Raw genomic sequence first — 14,018 nt, forward strand, 5'->3', positions numbered from 1 at the left:
TTTAAAATTGTATAATAAAATATTTTTTGAAAGATTCCGTCTTTTTATCACTTCACTTATTAAATCATTTATGCTAACCACCAAATCGATTTTACAACTCCACAAAAATATATTTATTAATTTATTAAATCAATATAATATAATCAAATTTAATATCTATTAATTATGTAGACGCCTGAATTAATTAATTTTAATGTACAAGTTAGAAAGTGAAATAAGAGTGACAAAAGTTACTATTTGAGGCCATATGTCTCCACTATATACTTATATTTAGATAATTTTTTCGAGGACAGTGATTTTCATCATTAAGTATATAGTAGTAGTACAATAATAATATATGAAATTCATTTTTTTTTTAAATAATATATAAAATTAAAATTATCGAAATCGCAGATTAACACATAAATTCATACAAATTTATATATTTAAGTGCAAAAATTGCTTAATTCATTGAAAGATTTAAAATTGATAAATTCGTCCTACCATCCAAATTAACATAAATAAATTCAGCAAATACATGAGATTTCTCTGATTTTAAAAGAGACAATTTATTAAAATTCAATTAAAAAATCCCTTGTATAGAAATTCAAAAGAGACAATCTTGTATAGAAATTAATTAGTGAAGATATTGAGAAGCTGCGAGGAAAAAAGTATGAGAGTAATGTATACTAAGTATGAGTCTAACTGAAAGCAGACTTTACCCTTTGACTTTGACAAAAAAGTTCCCGCGTCTTCAACTTTTATCTTTTTCGATGGATACCATATCACACACTCCCATAATCTCTCTCTCTCTCTCTCTCTCCGCGTTAACACACATTTCAATCTTTCTTAATTCTTGTTTGGATTGCATTGCATCATACTATATATATATATATATATATTATTCTCCACCTATCTCTTTCTTTTCTTTCTCCATAGTTTTTAGATTTAGAAACAGAGAAGAAGACTTCACTACTAATTAAATAAGGCTTAGTTAGTTTCTCACTTTCATATGGCTCACAACCACCTTCACCCTAATCAATTTGGTTACCTTTTCTTCATCTCTATTAGTATTTCTTTTTCTATTAATTAATTAATGCTTTTTTTTTTTTAAATAAAAATTGTTTAAATGTCTAATTGCTAGTATGATGGACACAACAGATACTATTGAGCAAATTTTATCAGAAGCACAACATCGATGGTTACGTTCAACTGAAATTTGCCAAATTCTCACTAATTATAACAGCTTTCAGATTGCTTCACAACCTTCACATATGCCTCCAAGTATACATATATCATTCTCATTCTACTTTCTAATTAATAGCTTCCTTTTCCTTTATTTGGACATAATTAAGGGTCTTATTATCATGTTTTAATTAGGTGGTTCAGTTTTCTTATTTGATCGGAAGGTGATGAGATACTTTAGAAAGGATGGTCATAATTGGAGGAAGAAAAAAGATGGAAAAACTGTTAGGGAAGCTCATGAGAGACTCAAGGTATATATATATATATATTTATTTATAGTATATAAGTCAGTTACAATCTTATAATTAAATTACCAATAAATTAATGAAAAGAGAAGAAGAAAATAAAAAAGTGTTGCAATGTCTTTTAAAATCAATTTCTTATAATGTCATCAGGCTGGAAGTGTGGATGTATTGCATTGCTACTATGCTCATGGAGAACAAAATGAAAATTTTCAAAGACGTACTTACTGGATGCTTGAGGAGTAAGTTTCCTTTTTTCAACATTTTCAACTCTCACACTAAAGAATCTCTATTTTTATTTCATATTATAGAGCTTATAAAATGACTTATAATCTTCAACTTATAAGGACTCAAGTGATTAATGAATTTGAGTTACTTTCAAATCAATCTGACGTATTTGAGTTTGATCTCTGATTGAAACAATCATCCATTAAACTTTACTTATCTCTTAGATGAATTTTGAGTTACGAGACTCTTTTATTTGAGAACTAGATAATAAAAAAAGAGATAGTTTATAAAAACAAGTAATACATAATTTATGCAAAGTTTATCTACATTTCCTCTTCAATTGTATAAACAACTTAATGATTAGCTCCTACATGTTGAAGTCTCGGTTCCTATCTCTGGAAGTACTTCTTACTAGAGCCTCTCTTTTCACTCGTTGTATTCAACATTGTTACAGGGAACTCTCACACATTGTTCTAGTCCATTATCGTCAAGTGAAGGTAAAACTATACAATCATACACAGTCGTTTTTATCACCTTTAGCCTTAATTGTTAATATTTGATGAAAATCTCAATAAGAATTTCTTATTTTTACACTCTTAGTACAATTTAAGGTACAATGAACTAATGGCATATACTTTAGTGTCTAACTGTGGTTAATTTCATTTCTTTTTCTGCTCCCTCTTGCGCTAAATAATCAGGGAGTTACCAAGGCTAATTTTATATGTGGCAAAGAAAATGAAGAATATCATCCTTATGCTCAACAAACAGACAAAGTTATGCCTAACACAAAGATGGAGACTTTTTTATCGTCGAGTCTTAATCCACTTAGTTACCAGCTTCAGTCGCAAACTATGGATACAAGCATAAACAGTTTTCAAGCATCAGAATATGAAGAGGCTGAATCAGGTATGCCTTTTGAGCATAGCCTTATTCTTTTAATGATTTCAAATGTTTAACATTCGCGTCTAGAGAACATTTTGAATAACCTTTTTTATGTTTTTATTCTTCATTCACTTTTTATGCTGTCTATTTTAATGTTGTAACTTGATGTAATGTTTACAGCATTCAATAGCCACGAAAATTCCGATTTGTACTCGTTTCTTGAGCTGCAACACCCTTTTGTTCATAAGATTAAAGCTCAACTAGCTGATTCTAATTCTCCTCTACCACTCAAAGGTAAATTTGTTCAATATAAATTGTTTTCATGATTTATCTTGAGGCACTGTCAGTGTAAAATAAAGTCTTTACAGGTTTCTCTTCTATCACTCAATCATGCATTGACACGTCATTAAAAGAGGGTGACTTTCAAGGTGATTATTGTAAGAATCAAACTTAGTAACATAGCAATGCATGATTGAATGATATTGTAACGAAATTTTATGCTAGTAGTGCATCAAAGTTTAATCTTTATTTTATACCTTCAATAAATGCTGGCCTTTTGATCAAGCGAGATCTTACCTAAATGCCGTACTAATTGTAAAAATGAAATTGCTATAGATGATCAAGAAAGGTTACCTGTCATTCCTCAGGTGGATTATATCTCACTCAGTCAAGCTAATGAAACCAAATACATTAATAATGCTAGATTGACATGTGAATCCTCAAAACTCCTGGGCTTTTCATCATGGGAAGATATCTTAGAAAATAATGCTGGATGTCATAATGTGATTTCTCAGCCTTCATTTCCTGAAACACAACACAATAACATGAATTTAAATAGTACTTACCAAGGATATGACATAATGGGCCAACATTTTACCATCAGCATTACTAAACAACATGAGAATGGAAGTCTTATACAAGCTGAAGGAAATTGGCAGGTATTGGATTAACTTTACTTATAATAGTAAATAAGTTTGTGTCATTCTGATACTGGTCTGTTCAAGTATTATAGGAAACCAACGATGTCTGCAAGTAAAGTTGGTGCTTCATTTGTATGTGATACTCATTTGTTGCATTATTTCTTGTTATATAGTAATATTATTTAGTTCTAAATCAGAATCTATTGTCTGTTATATATAAGCTTTGATAGGGTATTTGTCTCTATCAAAAGTAAAAGAAAGAAACTAATGTCTCACAACAAAGCGGTGTTTGTTTGATATTGTAAATACTTCAATATTTCTCTTAGCTTAATTACTTGTTTCATGTTCTTTCAAAATAAAAGACTAACCAAGGAATGAACTTTTGCTTTATGCATGAGTAATTCTTAAAGATGTAACTTTTTAATTCTCTCCATCATCAAACTCATTTAATTTCTCAAAGCTTAGTTTTCATTGTGAACAGGCATCTCATTTTAATTCTTTAAGTTCATCAAATTGGCCCGAAGATAGTGCGTGTTCAGGCTCAACATGCGAGGTTGGTTATAGTGACTGTGAGCAGGAAGTTAATGAAGTTGATCTTCAACAATCCCTGGAACAATTCCTTCTTCATCCGCACCAACAACACGAGGTTCTTATGCAAAATAGCCCTCGTGAAATACTTTTAAACGAAGAAGACAAGTTAGAATCAGAACTAGAGGTGGATAGAAGCATAGATGGAATAGAAGACACTCATTTCACTTCAAAGAAGACTCTATTAGATGTATCTGTGGCAGAAGAGGGCCTGAAGAAGCTTGACAGTTTCAACCAATGGATGAGTAAAGAGCTTGGAGATGTTGAAGAATCAAGCAACCGATCCACTTCTAGTACTTACTGGGATACAGTTGAAAGTGAAAATGAAGTTGGAAACTATGTACTTGATCCATCTATTAGCCATGATCAGCTCTTCAGCATAATTGATTACTCCCCAAGCTGGACATTTGAATACTCAGAAATTAAGGTATTCTAATTTGATATTCTGCACTTTCCATCAGTTTTGATCATATGTTCACTCAACTTTCGTAATACCTGTATATATATTCTGATTATCTACTTCTTCATTTACATATAAAAAACGATTTTACAGGTTCTCATTTCAGGCCGATTCTTAAAGAGTCAGCATGAAGCAGAAGATTGTAAATGGTCATGTATGTTTGGCGAGGTAGAAGTGCCAGCAGAGGTAATCGGGAACGGTGTTCTCTGTTGTCATACTCCTCCACACAAGGCTGGCAGGGTTCCTTTCTATGTAACATGTTCCAATAGATTAGCATGTAGTGAACTGCGCGAATTTGATTTCTGCGTTAATTATACTCAAGAAGTTTACACTGCAGGTGAGAACAGAAGCAGCATAACTTTTGATAGTTTTAATAAACGATTTGGAGATTTGTTGTCCTTGGAGCATGACTTCAATCACAGTTTAGATTCAATCAGTGTGAGTGAGAAATCTAATGAGAAATATCAACTGAGAAGTAAAATCAGTTCGTTGCTTAGGAGGGAGGATGATGAATGGGATAAACTACTGAAATTTACCCTAGAGAAAGATTTTTCTCCAGAACTTGTACAGGAGCAGCTGCTAGAAGATCTTCTGAAAGATAAGCTACATTCATGGCTCCTTCAGAAAACAACTGAAGATGGGAAAGGTCCAAATGTATTAGATGAAAGTGGCCAAGGTGTGCTTCATTTTGCAGCTGCTCTTGGCTATGGTTGGGCGTTAGAACCAACAATAATTGCTGGTGTGAATGTAAACTTTCGCGATGTAAATGGATGGACTGCTCTTCATTGGGCTGCGGTTTGTGGCAGGTGAGCATCTCGATGCTTTTCGACTAAACTGAATTGATAGTTCATCGTACTAATCCAAAGCAATATATTTTGATAATTTTACATTAACTTAATAGGATGAATCACTGACGTGAATTGCATCTTTGCAAGAATGATAGTACCATATAAGAAATATTTGAAATAGGCCTAGCAGCAATTAAAATGCTTACATGTTGATACTCAACATACTTCATTTTTTTGAAGGATGAAAAGGTGGGAAGTGCCTGAGTTTTTCTTATGAAAACAAAAACATACTAGAAAGAATGCAAAATTGCACTCACCTCTGCTGAGGTATGCTTAAATAATACCTAAACTGCTTTGTTTGGTAAAAGACATTGACATCCCTTCCATTGCATACAAGTCCCTCTAATATATAAAAATAGAAGGGGTGTGTATGTTATTTAAACAAAACTAAGGAGAAACGTGTATGCAATTTCCCTTACAAGTAAAAGTGGTAACAGGGTTCATTTAAGAAATCGACGGGGTGTACGGGCTATTTAGCATACCTCGAGATAGGTGAGTGCAATTTTTCCCTAAAGAAACCAATGTTAGTCTTCTAAATGTGAGTGTTGTAAATCCTGGAGTATCGAGTTTTATCCCTACTAAAAAAATCTTACTTTCTTTATCAGGGAGCGAACAGTTGCTTCTCTCATATCTCTTGGAGCGGCACCAGGAGCACTTACTGATCCATGCCCAAAACATCCTTCTGGTAGAACACCAGCTGATCTAGCTTCTGAAAATGGACACAAAGGAATTGCAGCTTATCTTGCAGAATATTTCCTAAGTGCACAACTCAAGTCTCTTGATTTGAAGAGAGACTTGGGAGAAAATTTTGGAGAAAAAATAATACAAAGAATCCAAGAACAAAACACTGCTAAAGAGGTCCTCTCACATGAACTGTCATTGAAAGATTCACTGGCTGCAGTATGCAATGCAACACAAGCTGCTGCTCGTATTCATCAAGTTTTCAGAGTGCAATCATTCCAGAGAAAACAAAAACAACAAAAGGAATATGGTGATTACAAATTTGGAGTATCTGATGAACGTGCTCTTTCACTAATAACAATAAATGCAAAGTCACACAAGTTTGGACAATGTTATGAGCCTGTTCATATTGCTGCTACAAGAATTCAGAACAAGTTCCGCAGTTGGAAAGGCAGAAAAGATTTTTTGATTATTCGACGGCGAATTGTGAAAATTCAGGTACATTTGTTTCCAACCTTTGCATGTAATAATGTGCAAATGATGTTAGTACTATTTTTGTTTGTGTATAATGTTTGTTATGTTACTGCATGCTTCATTTGCTACTACTTTCAAATATAATTAATTGATTTGATTGTGTGACTTGTTGTTATAGGCTCATGTAAGAGGTCACCAGGTTAGGAAAAACTATGGGAAGATAGTTTGGTCGGTTGGGATCATGGAAAAGGTTATTTTACGTTGGCGCCGAAAAGGCAGTGGTTTGCGTGGATTCAAATCAGAGGCCATTTCTGATGGAACTATGGTGCTAGGTGTATCATCTTCCACAGAAGATGACTATGATTTTTTGAAAGAAGGCAGGAAGCAGACTGAGAAAAGGTTGGAGAAAGCCCTTGCTAGAGTGAAATCAATGGCTCAGTATCCTGATGCAAGAGACCAATACCACAGGCTATTGAATGTTGTAACTGAGATACAAGAAAATCAGGTATTTTACCCACCTTTCTATGCTAAGTAGACAAAAATAAGGGCATAAAGAATGCAAAACTTGGATGTCTCTATTATATTTATACCCAACTGAACCAATAGTCAAGTCTTTTGTATATGCCTTTTGCAGGTAAAGCAAGATTGGAATTTTAACAATTCAGAAGAAACAAGACATGTGGATAACCTCGTTGATCTTGAATCATTGTTGAACGAAGATACTTTCATGCCTGTAGACACTTAGAAGTTAGCTTCCATCTGTATGTTAGGTTGTCCATTGTATGTATGGGTTAGCATTGTATGTATGAACCTTATAGCAATTTTGATTCACATTCACTTGTAGTTAACAGGTAACCGCCGGGTCATTTGTTAATATTTCATACAAAAATGCACAAACTATCACATTCAAAATTTTGCTATGCAGATTTATCTTAGCCAGTACAAAGTGCTTCAAGCTAATTGTGAGGCTAATTTATCTATGCATGCTTCAGTGCTATGAGGAACTGAGGTTGGGTTCGCTATAAGATTTGCTTCAGCACCATTGTCTTCATAGATTATGTTGTATACATCGCACTGGTTAACTTAAAAATGCACAACATAAGATTCCGCACCTATACAAAATAGGTGACTCTGGTAGCGTTTTGATGTGTATGCATGATCTAAGTTTTATTTGTCATTCATACAGGGCGTTGATTCCCAAAACACACATAATTCAAGAGCTCTTGTAAAACTGTAAATATAAAATAATGTACCATGAGTAACGAGCATTTTCCATTTCATTGTGTTTCTAATGTTGGTTGAACACTTGCAACCCTGAATACGCATTGTCCATTTAATTGTGTTTCTAATGTTGGTTGAACACTTGCAACCATAAATACACATCGTCGGCAAAATTTCCACAATATATATACTGCTCTTATTGTGATGAAGGAAAAACGAAAAAAGGATAGTGCTACCACCATCCACTGTACATGCCAACCACCTAAGTATACATTTTCACAACACAACCCATATGCTCTAAAGGATGCAACAGCTCCCCCCAACAGGTTGGATATAATGGTATAACATGACAATAAATACAGGAACTAGATGAAAAATACAAGTCCAAATGATTTGAGTACCTAAATGACTCATACAACACCTCCGTCTAATTCTTGTTACCAGGGCCAAGGCTCTCATAGAACAAAATGTACCCATGGTCTGTGTTAGTTGAATATTCCTGTGGTGATCCAAAGAACGTCTGCACTGCAGATTCATCAATTATCTCCACATTTTCGTCATCAAAAAATAACCAGTGGTTATGGCTTTTCACAAGGCTGACATAATGCCCATGATTGGGCCCACTCCCAACATGAACAACAACTGCAAATAGAGAATACTCACTATCTGCATCTTCAACAGTGTTACTCAACTTCAGCTCTAGGGGAAAAACAACACGGTAAGACAGCTTCTTGTAGCGGCCCAGCTGTTCCATGTATTTAAACCGCTTGAGATGAATGACCAGAATGTGAGGAGGTTTCTTTATCTTCATTCTCTTTTGAGCTTCTTGCAAGCTAATGTCAAAAGAAAGTTCACATCTTGATCATCAGACTGGTAAATGGACATGAAAAACAGAGGAAGAGAGTGCATACATATATTGTACACACTGAATTGACATGGCCATGAAATGCCATTCAGATAACAAATGAAGTATCAATCAGTGGAACAATGAACATATTATGGTTTGCTTGTTGACAATAAAAAGGAGATAAAATGTCCATAAACAAATACATGATGTTCAAACTATTTAAGAGTAGAAAATAAAGTCCCGGGAAAACTTCAAGAGAAACTATTAAAAATGATCTACATCCCAATGAATATCTGAAATTTTGGTTTTTGGTGAAGTCTAATGCATCAATTAAAATCCATGTAACCAACTTCACGAAATGAGATACAGCTTTATTGTTAGTTATTCATAGCTAAACAAGCAGCAGCATAATTCAGCTAAGCACTTGATTCAAAATGAAAATATGTCTGTTACATTTTCCCAACCACTCAAGAAACCAAAAGCTGATGTCACAATATAAAAGCCACATACCTGCAGCATTTGTCACAGAAAAACTTGTCCTCAGCATTCAACGTCTCGGTGGAACTGAAATTTTTCAAGCAGCTTGTAATTGAACTGTTTTGCTCAATATCAAGGCTCAAGTCAAAAAATGTTTCATCCCTAGCTGTCACTGTTTCACATTGCAAGCACCTCGTCTCATTGGTGAGTATGCCCTAATCACAGCAAATTACAACAATGAAATCCCACAATATAGATATAAATTTCATTTTTGTGATCAACACAATGAGAGTTGATTAACATCAAGTCATCAACCACCTCCCCACAAAAGAAAACATATTAAATAAACTTTGACATAAGCAAAATTGTTATTATTATTTTCATCAAGTGCGACAATAAAGTTAGTTAATGAAAAATTAATAAGAATCAAACAAGTACTGTAGTATCTCACATAATGTGCTGCTCCACAATAATCCAGGTAGAAGCAAATACGAATGGATAATCACAAAACAGGCAAGTATCAAGGCATACAAACTTAAAAGGAGAACACTAATTGACTGGATCCATACAAAGTTCACAATTTATACTTCCTCAAAATTTGTTGCAACAACAGTAAAAAATGACAATTAAATTGGTAAAGCAGGTCACCTGAAAATTTTTGTGTACCCAAGTAATTAAAGGCTCTTTCTGAGGTCCATTAGCATGACCATTCTTTAACCCATTTGCAACCTTTTCAGAAGGCGGTGGTGTCTCTGGATCAGTTTTTGCAGCCTGAGCCTCTTTCTCCAGAATGTCGACAAGTTCATTCAGCAAAAAGTTCAAGAATTCGTGGGCATCCTAACAAAAAGAGAAGACCAACAGTAACATTGTCGTTCTAGTGAAAAACTAGACAAAATACGAGGATATGTGCAACCAATGGTGCATTATAATTAACTGACAATAAACAATCAATGAATGATAATAATGAACAAAGTTGTATACTACAATAACATTTATGGTAAACAACAATCTCATTTGCAAGAAACAAATTTTCATCATCTCTGCTAAACGAACAACCAACGTCAGTTACTGAATTATTTCATCACAGAAAACCAAATATCAGTCAAACCACCGTCAATATAACAGTGATAGACAGTCAAATGTATGAGCAGGCTTAATAGAGAAATGGTCCTATATGCCAAAGTGATAAAGGATTGTTTGAATAATGATTTGATGTACAGGAGCTTAATCTTGACATTTAAAGCACATACCTGATGCATATAGCTGCGGAAGAGTTCATTCTGTTTTTTCAACCTCTGTACAAACCGTTTGGGAGCAATGACACCGGTTTTCTTCTTCTGCGAACTTATCTATACCATAATAAATAAATATGGTGCATTCACAACCAAGAAAGATATAACTAGGCATGAAAGTGCCATTAAGATATAGTTGATAGGATTTATACAAATGATTTGTTGCAGGATCACAAAGTCCTCTCTCTCTGTTGGATGTATTATGTATCTTGCTGATTTTGAAATTTGCAAAGACTTATTTTCATACTATCCGGATGCTGGATAATCATGGTGTGTAGATTCTTTGGTCTGTTACCAAAGACTTATTTTAGTTTTTATTTAATAGGGTATCTTATCTTTTATTCTTGTACATGGTTGCCTCTTGTCATGCTTGACAAATTCTTTTTCAACCCACAAACAATGACAAAAAAATGAAATAAAACATAAGAAAATCTGGTAGGAAGTGTTATTAAAGAAAATATGGTTATAAAACCAAAACTAAGGATATCAATAACTACTTTGAGAAATTCAAATAATGAAATGCACTTGTTCGGTAAGACCAGATGAAAGAAGAAGAATGCAAAGTTGGGAAGTCAACAGCATCTTTGACAAGAGTCCAAGGCATGCACCATAGCCAAAATTAGTGAAGACAAAGCAAACTCTCAAACTGTAAATCAAGCTTGAGTTGATCAAATATGACTAAGCATAGATGCATCATGCTTGTAATGCGCGAAATTTTCAAACTACAAACTGATTACCTGTGAAAATAAGTCCGCTAAGCAAGTCAAAAGATTTTCTTCCACATCTCCTATGCTTTTGTTATTTCCATAATACTCCAGTAGTTGTTCCCGAAATGGAACACAAAAGTATAGTGCCTGCAGAAAGTGGCAAAATGAGTAACTTGATGGCAAATAACCCATAGAATCTCCACAAAAAATAACAAACACACCCATCCATTTTCTAATTCAATTCTTAGAAACATATTTAGAGCCTATTTGGATTCAATCATTTGAGCTTATCTACTGCCCTGTTTGGCAGAGCTTATGGAAACAACTTATGACATGTGTATAAGTTGTTTTCAGCTTATTTCTATAAGCTCTCTAGGATAGCTAATCAAAATAGCTTAGAGTTTATATGAAACAGGTTTGACTTTATTTTATCTTTTGTTATAAAAATAGCTTATATTTAAACACTTTGGGTTGGTTTCAATTAACTTATTTGAACTTATCTACCCACAAAAATAAGCATTTGAGAGAGCTTGTGGAAACATCTTATCACATGTTCATGAGTAGTTTTCAGCTAATTTTCATAAACAACTTATAGCTTATATGAAAATAGTTTAACTTCATTTTATCTTTTGTTATAGAAATAGCTTATGCATAAACACTTACATGATAATCTCTTATGCTATAAGTGTTTAATTAAGTTATTTATCCAAACAGGGCCCTTATACAATAAAAGTTAATGTTGTTAAGTGCTTAATTAAGTTGTTAATCCAATCAGGACTGGATGGTCAATCCTTAAAATGATTCAACAATTACGCACTTCAAAATTCGGGTAAACAGGTCAACTAAACATTCAGAAAATAAAAAACACTCGCCGTCATTAACGGTGTGTGTGAAATTGCAATAAACTTTCCATTGAACCAACAAACAATCGAAGCATGAAAAGTTAGTACGATTAAGCATGAATCGGATTGGGAAATAAAAGGTTAAGAGTATCGATTGAAGACCTGCAAAACGCTGTTGCAATAACAAGTGTTGCCGAAATTCTCAAGACCAAAATAACGTTCTCCTTCGGGGAATTGGTCACCCAGAGCCTTCTCAAGCTTGGAACCAGCAGCACCCATCAGCGCGTCAACCGATCAAAGATAAAGTCAGATTCTTATCCGATTCAACTCAGTGATAAGCACCATGAAATGCTTACTTGATTGCTTCGATCGTTAGGGTTTGTTGCAGAGAGAAACAAAATTTCGTATGGATGTTATCGAAGAAGAATGAAACAAGGGTTTTGAGAGAGAGAGAGAGAGAGAGAGAGAGAGAGCTAGCTAGCTGAGCACAAGCTGTAAATGCAGAAGGAAATTTGAGTCGCTATAGTTGATTTTTTTCCACACAAAACTATTAGTACACCAAAAAAATTTCAATTTTTTATTTACTAAAAAAAATAACAAGTAAAATCAATTTTCTAAAGTCATAAATTCGATGTTTTAGACTTTATCAATATATCTACAATTAAAATAGACTTTATTTTAGAAAGAAAAATAAAATTGAATTTATTTTCTTTCGTGTCAGTACAGCTGAGTTGGTAACAGCATAAGACATGAAATCAAATTTCCGGTTGTTATCCGTTTTTTATATTTACACCGTCCTAATATTGTTTGATGTTGATCTGAAGGTCATATAAAATGTTAATTGAATTTTTATTATATAAATACAAAACATTAAATTTGAATTTGAATCATCCAATCATAATCGCACGATTATAAATGTGTGATTTGCATTAGTTTGTTGACTACAATAAATCAAAATCTCGTACACACATATTACTTAATAAAAAAATAATAGATTTTATTTTTTATCGGAGCAGTTCCATACAATTGTGATATTTATTAATTCAATGGTAGAACAAATTTGGAAGTAGTGAAAATTTTATCTTTTTTGTAATGTATAATTGACATTTTTGTAAAGAAAACGATAATAATTGTTGAAAGTGCATATGACAAATTATTATCAACTCAAAATTTAAATTATTTTAAAATTAGTTAAATATAAAATAATGATTTGAATTTGTGTTATTGATTGTTGTGTGTCATATTCAATTAAATTGTAAAGTGTTCACCAAATATTCAGTTTCTTACAAGTTTTTATGATTGTCGAAAAAAAAATGATCTTTTTATAGAGACAAAATTTATATAAAAAGAAAAGTTACTGCAACAAAATTTTATAATTTGTATTTCTACTATTCTAATAATTTTCACTTCAAGTTAAAATAATATGAAAATTTTTACTTTAAATTAAATTATTATAAATAAAATTATTTGAAACTAAACTATTCAAATAATTTTCACTAAAAATTAAACTATGTCAACGAGGATTTTCACTTGAATATCTTGTATCAAACTATCATTGATTTAAATTTATTTTCCATAAACTACAAAAATTGACTCTTACATTAAATTTTTTCTACTTTCAACTTCATAGTCGAACTTTACATTTAAAAGTGAATCACAAAGGTGAAGTTAAGCGGCAAGTCTTTTCAACAAATACATTAAATTAATCCAATTAAAAAATCAAAGCAAAAAGGAAGATCTTATGAAAACCAAAGTAAAAGAGTGTCAATACGATTGAAGCTGTTTTCGTGTTTTGTTTAAGAAGATGGAAGGTATCAAACAAGGGTATAAATATGACCAATCTTCTAAACTATAAACAAAAGGTATTTTACGTTGAAAGAACATAATTTCCGGAAAATAAAAAATTTATCAACTTTTATTCTAAGCACTTCATCGTGACTACAAGGCATTCTGACATTAAACCTCTAATATTCATCGTAATAAAATATTAAAATAAAAATAAAAAGAAACAAGTTTGCCCGTGCCCAAAGTTGGATTTTATAAAATAAGATTTATTTTTTTTCAAGTGTGGTAAAACAGCAGGAA

At 32.7% G+C, this 14,018-nt stretch overlaps 2 protein-coding genes across 2 annotated transcripts; one reads left to right on the forward strand and one right to left on the reverse strand.

Moving 5' to 3' along the window:
- Positions 1–866: 866 nt before the first annotated feature.
- LOC101508254 (calmodulin-binding transcription activator 3) lies at positions 867–7,866 on the forward strand. Its single transcript, XM_004504020.4, has 13 exons — positions 867–1,025; positions 1,141–1,263; positions 1,360–1,475; positions 1,620–1,708; positions 2,149–2,191; positions 2,393–2,600; positions 2,757–2,870; positions 3,192–3,514; positions 3,978–4,511; positions 4,638–5,350; positions 5,998–6,571; positions 6,726–7,052; positions 7,182–7,866. Exons 1-13 carry the CDS (start codon positions 992–994, stop codon positions 7,290–7,292), a joined length of 3,309 nt encoding a protein of 1,102 aa, XP_004504077.1. The 5' UTR covers positions 867–991; the 3' UTR covers positions 7,293–7,866.
- LOC101509097 (ubiquitin carboxyl-terminal hydrolase 4) lies at positions 7,798–12,459 on the reverse strand. The gene is made up of 6 exons (XM_004504022.4): positions 12,096–12,459; positions 11,122–11,238; positions 10,343–10,441; positions 9,741–9,929; positions 9,126–9,307; positions 7,798–8,601 (listed from the first exon to the last, which is right to left on the reverse strand). The coding sequence occupies exons 1-6, from the start codon at positions 12,210–12,212 to the stop codon at positions 8,196–8,198; spliced, it is 1,110 nt and encodes a 369-aa protein (XP_004504079.1). The 5' UTR covers positions 12,213–12,459; the 3' UTR covers positions 7,798–8,195.
- Positions 12,460–14,018: the final 1,559 nt, after the last annotated feature.

This window comes from Cicer arietinum, chromosome 6 (assembly GCF_000331145.2).
Source record: "Cicer arietinum cultivar CDC Frontier isolate Library 1 chromosome 6, Cicar.CDCFrontier_v2.0, whole genome shotgun sequence".
Lineage (NCBI taxonomy): Eukaryota > Viridiplantae > Streptophyta > Magnoliopsida > Fabales > Fabaceae > Cicer > Cicer arietinum.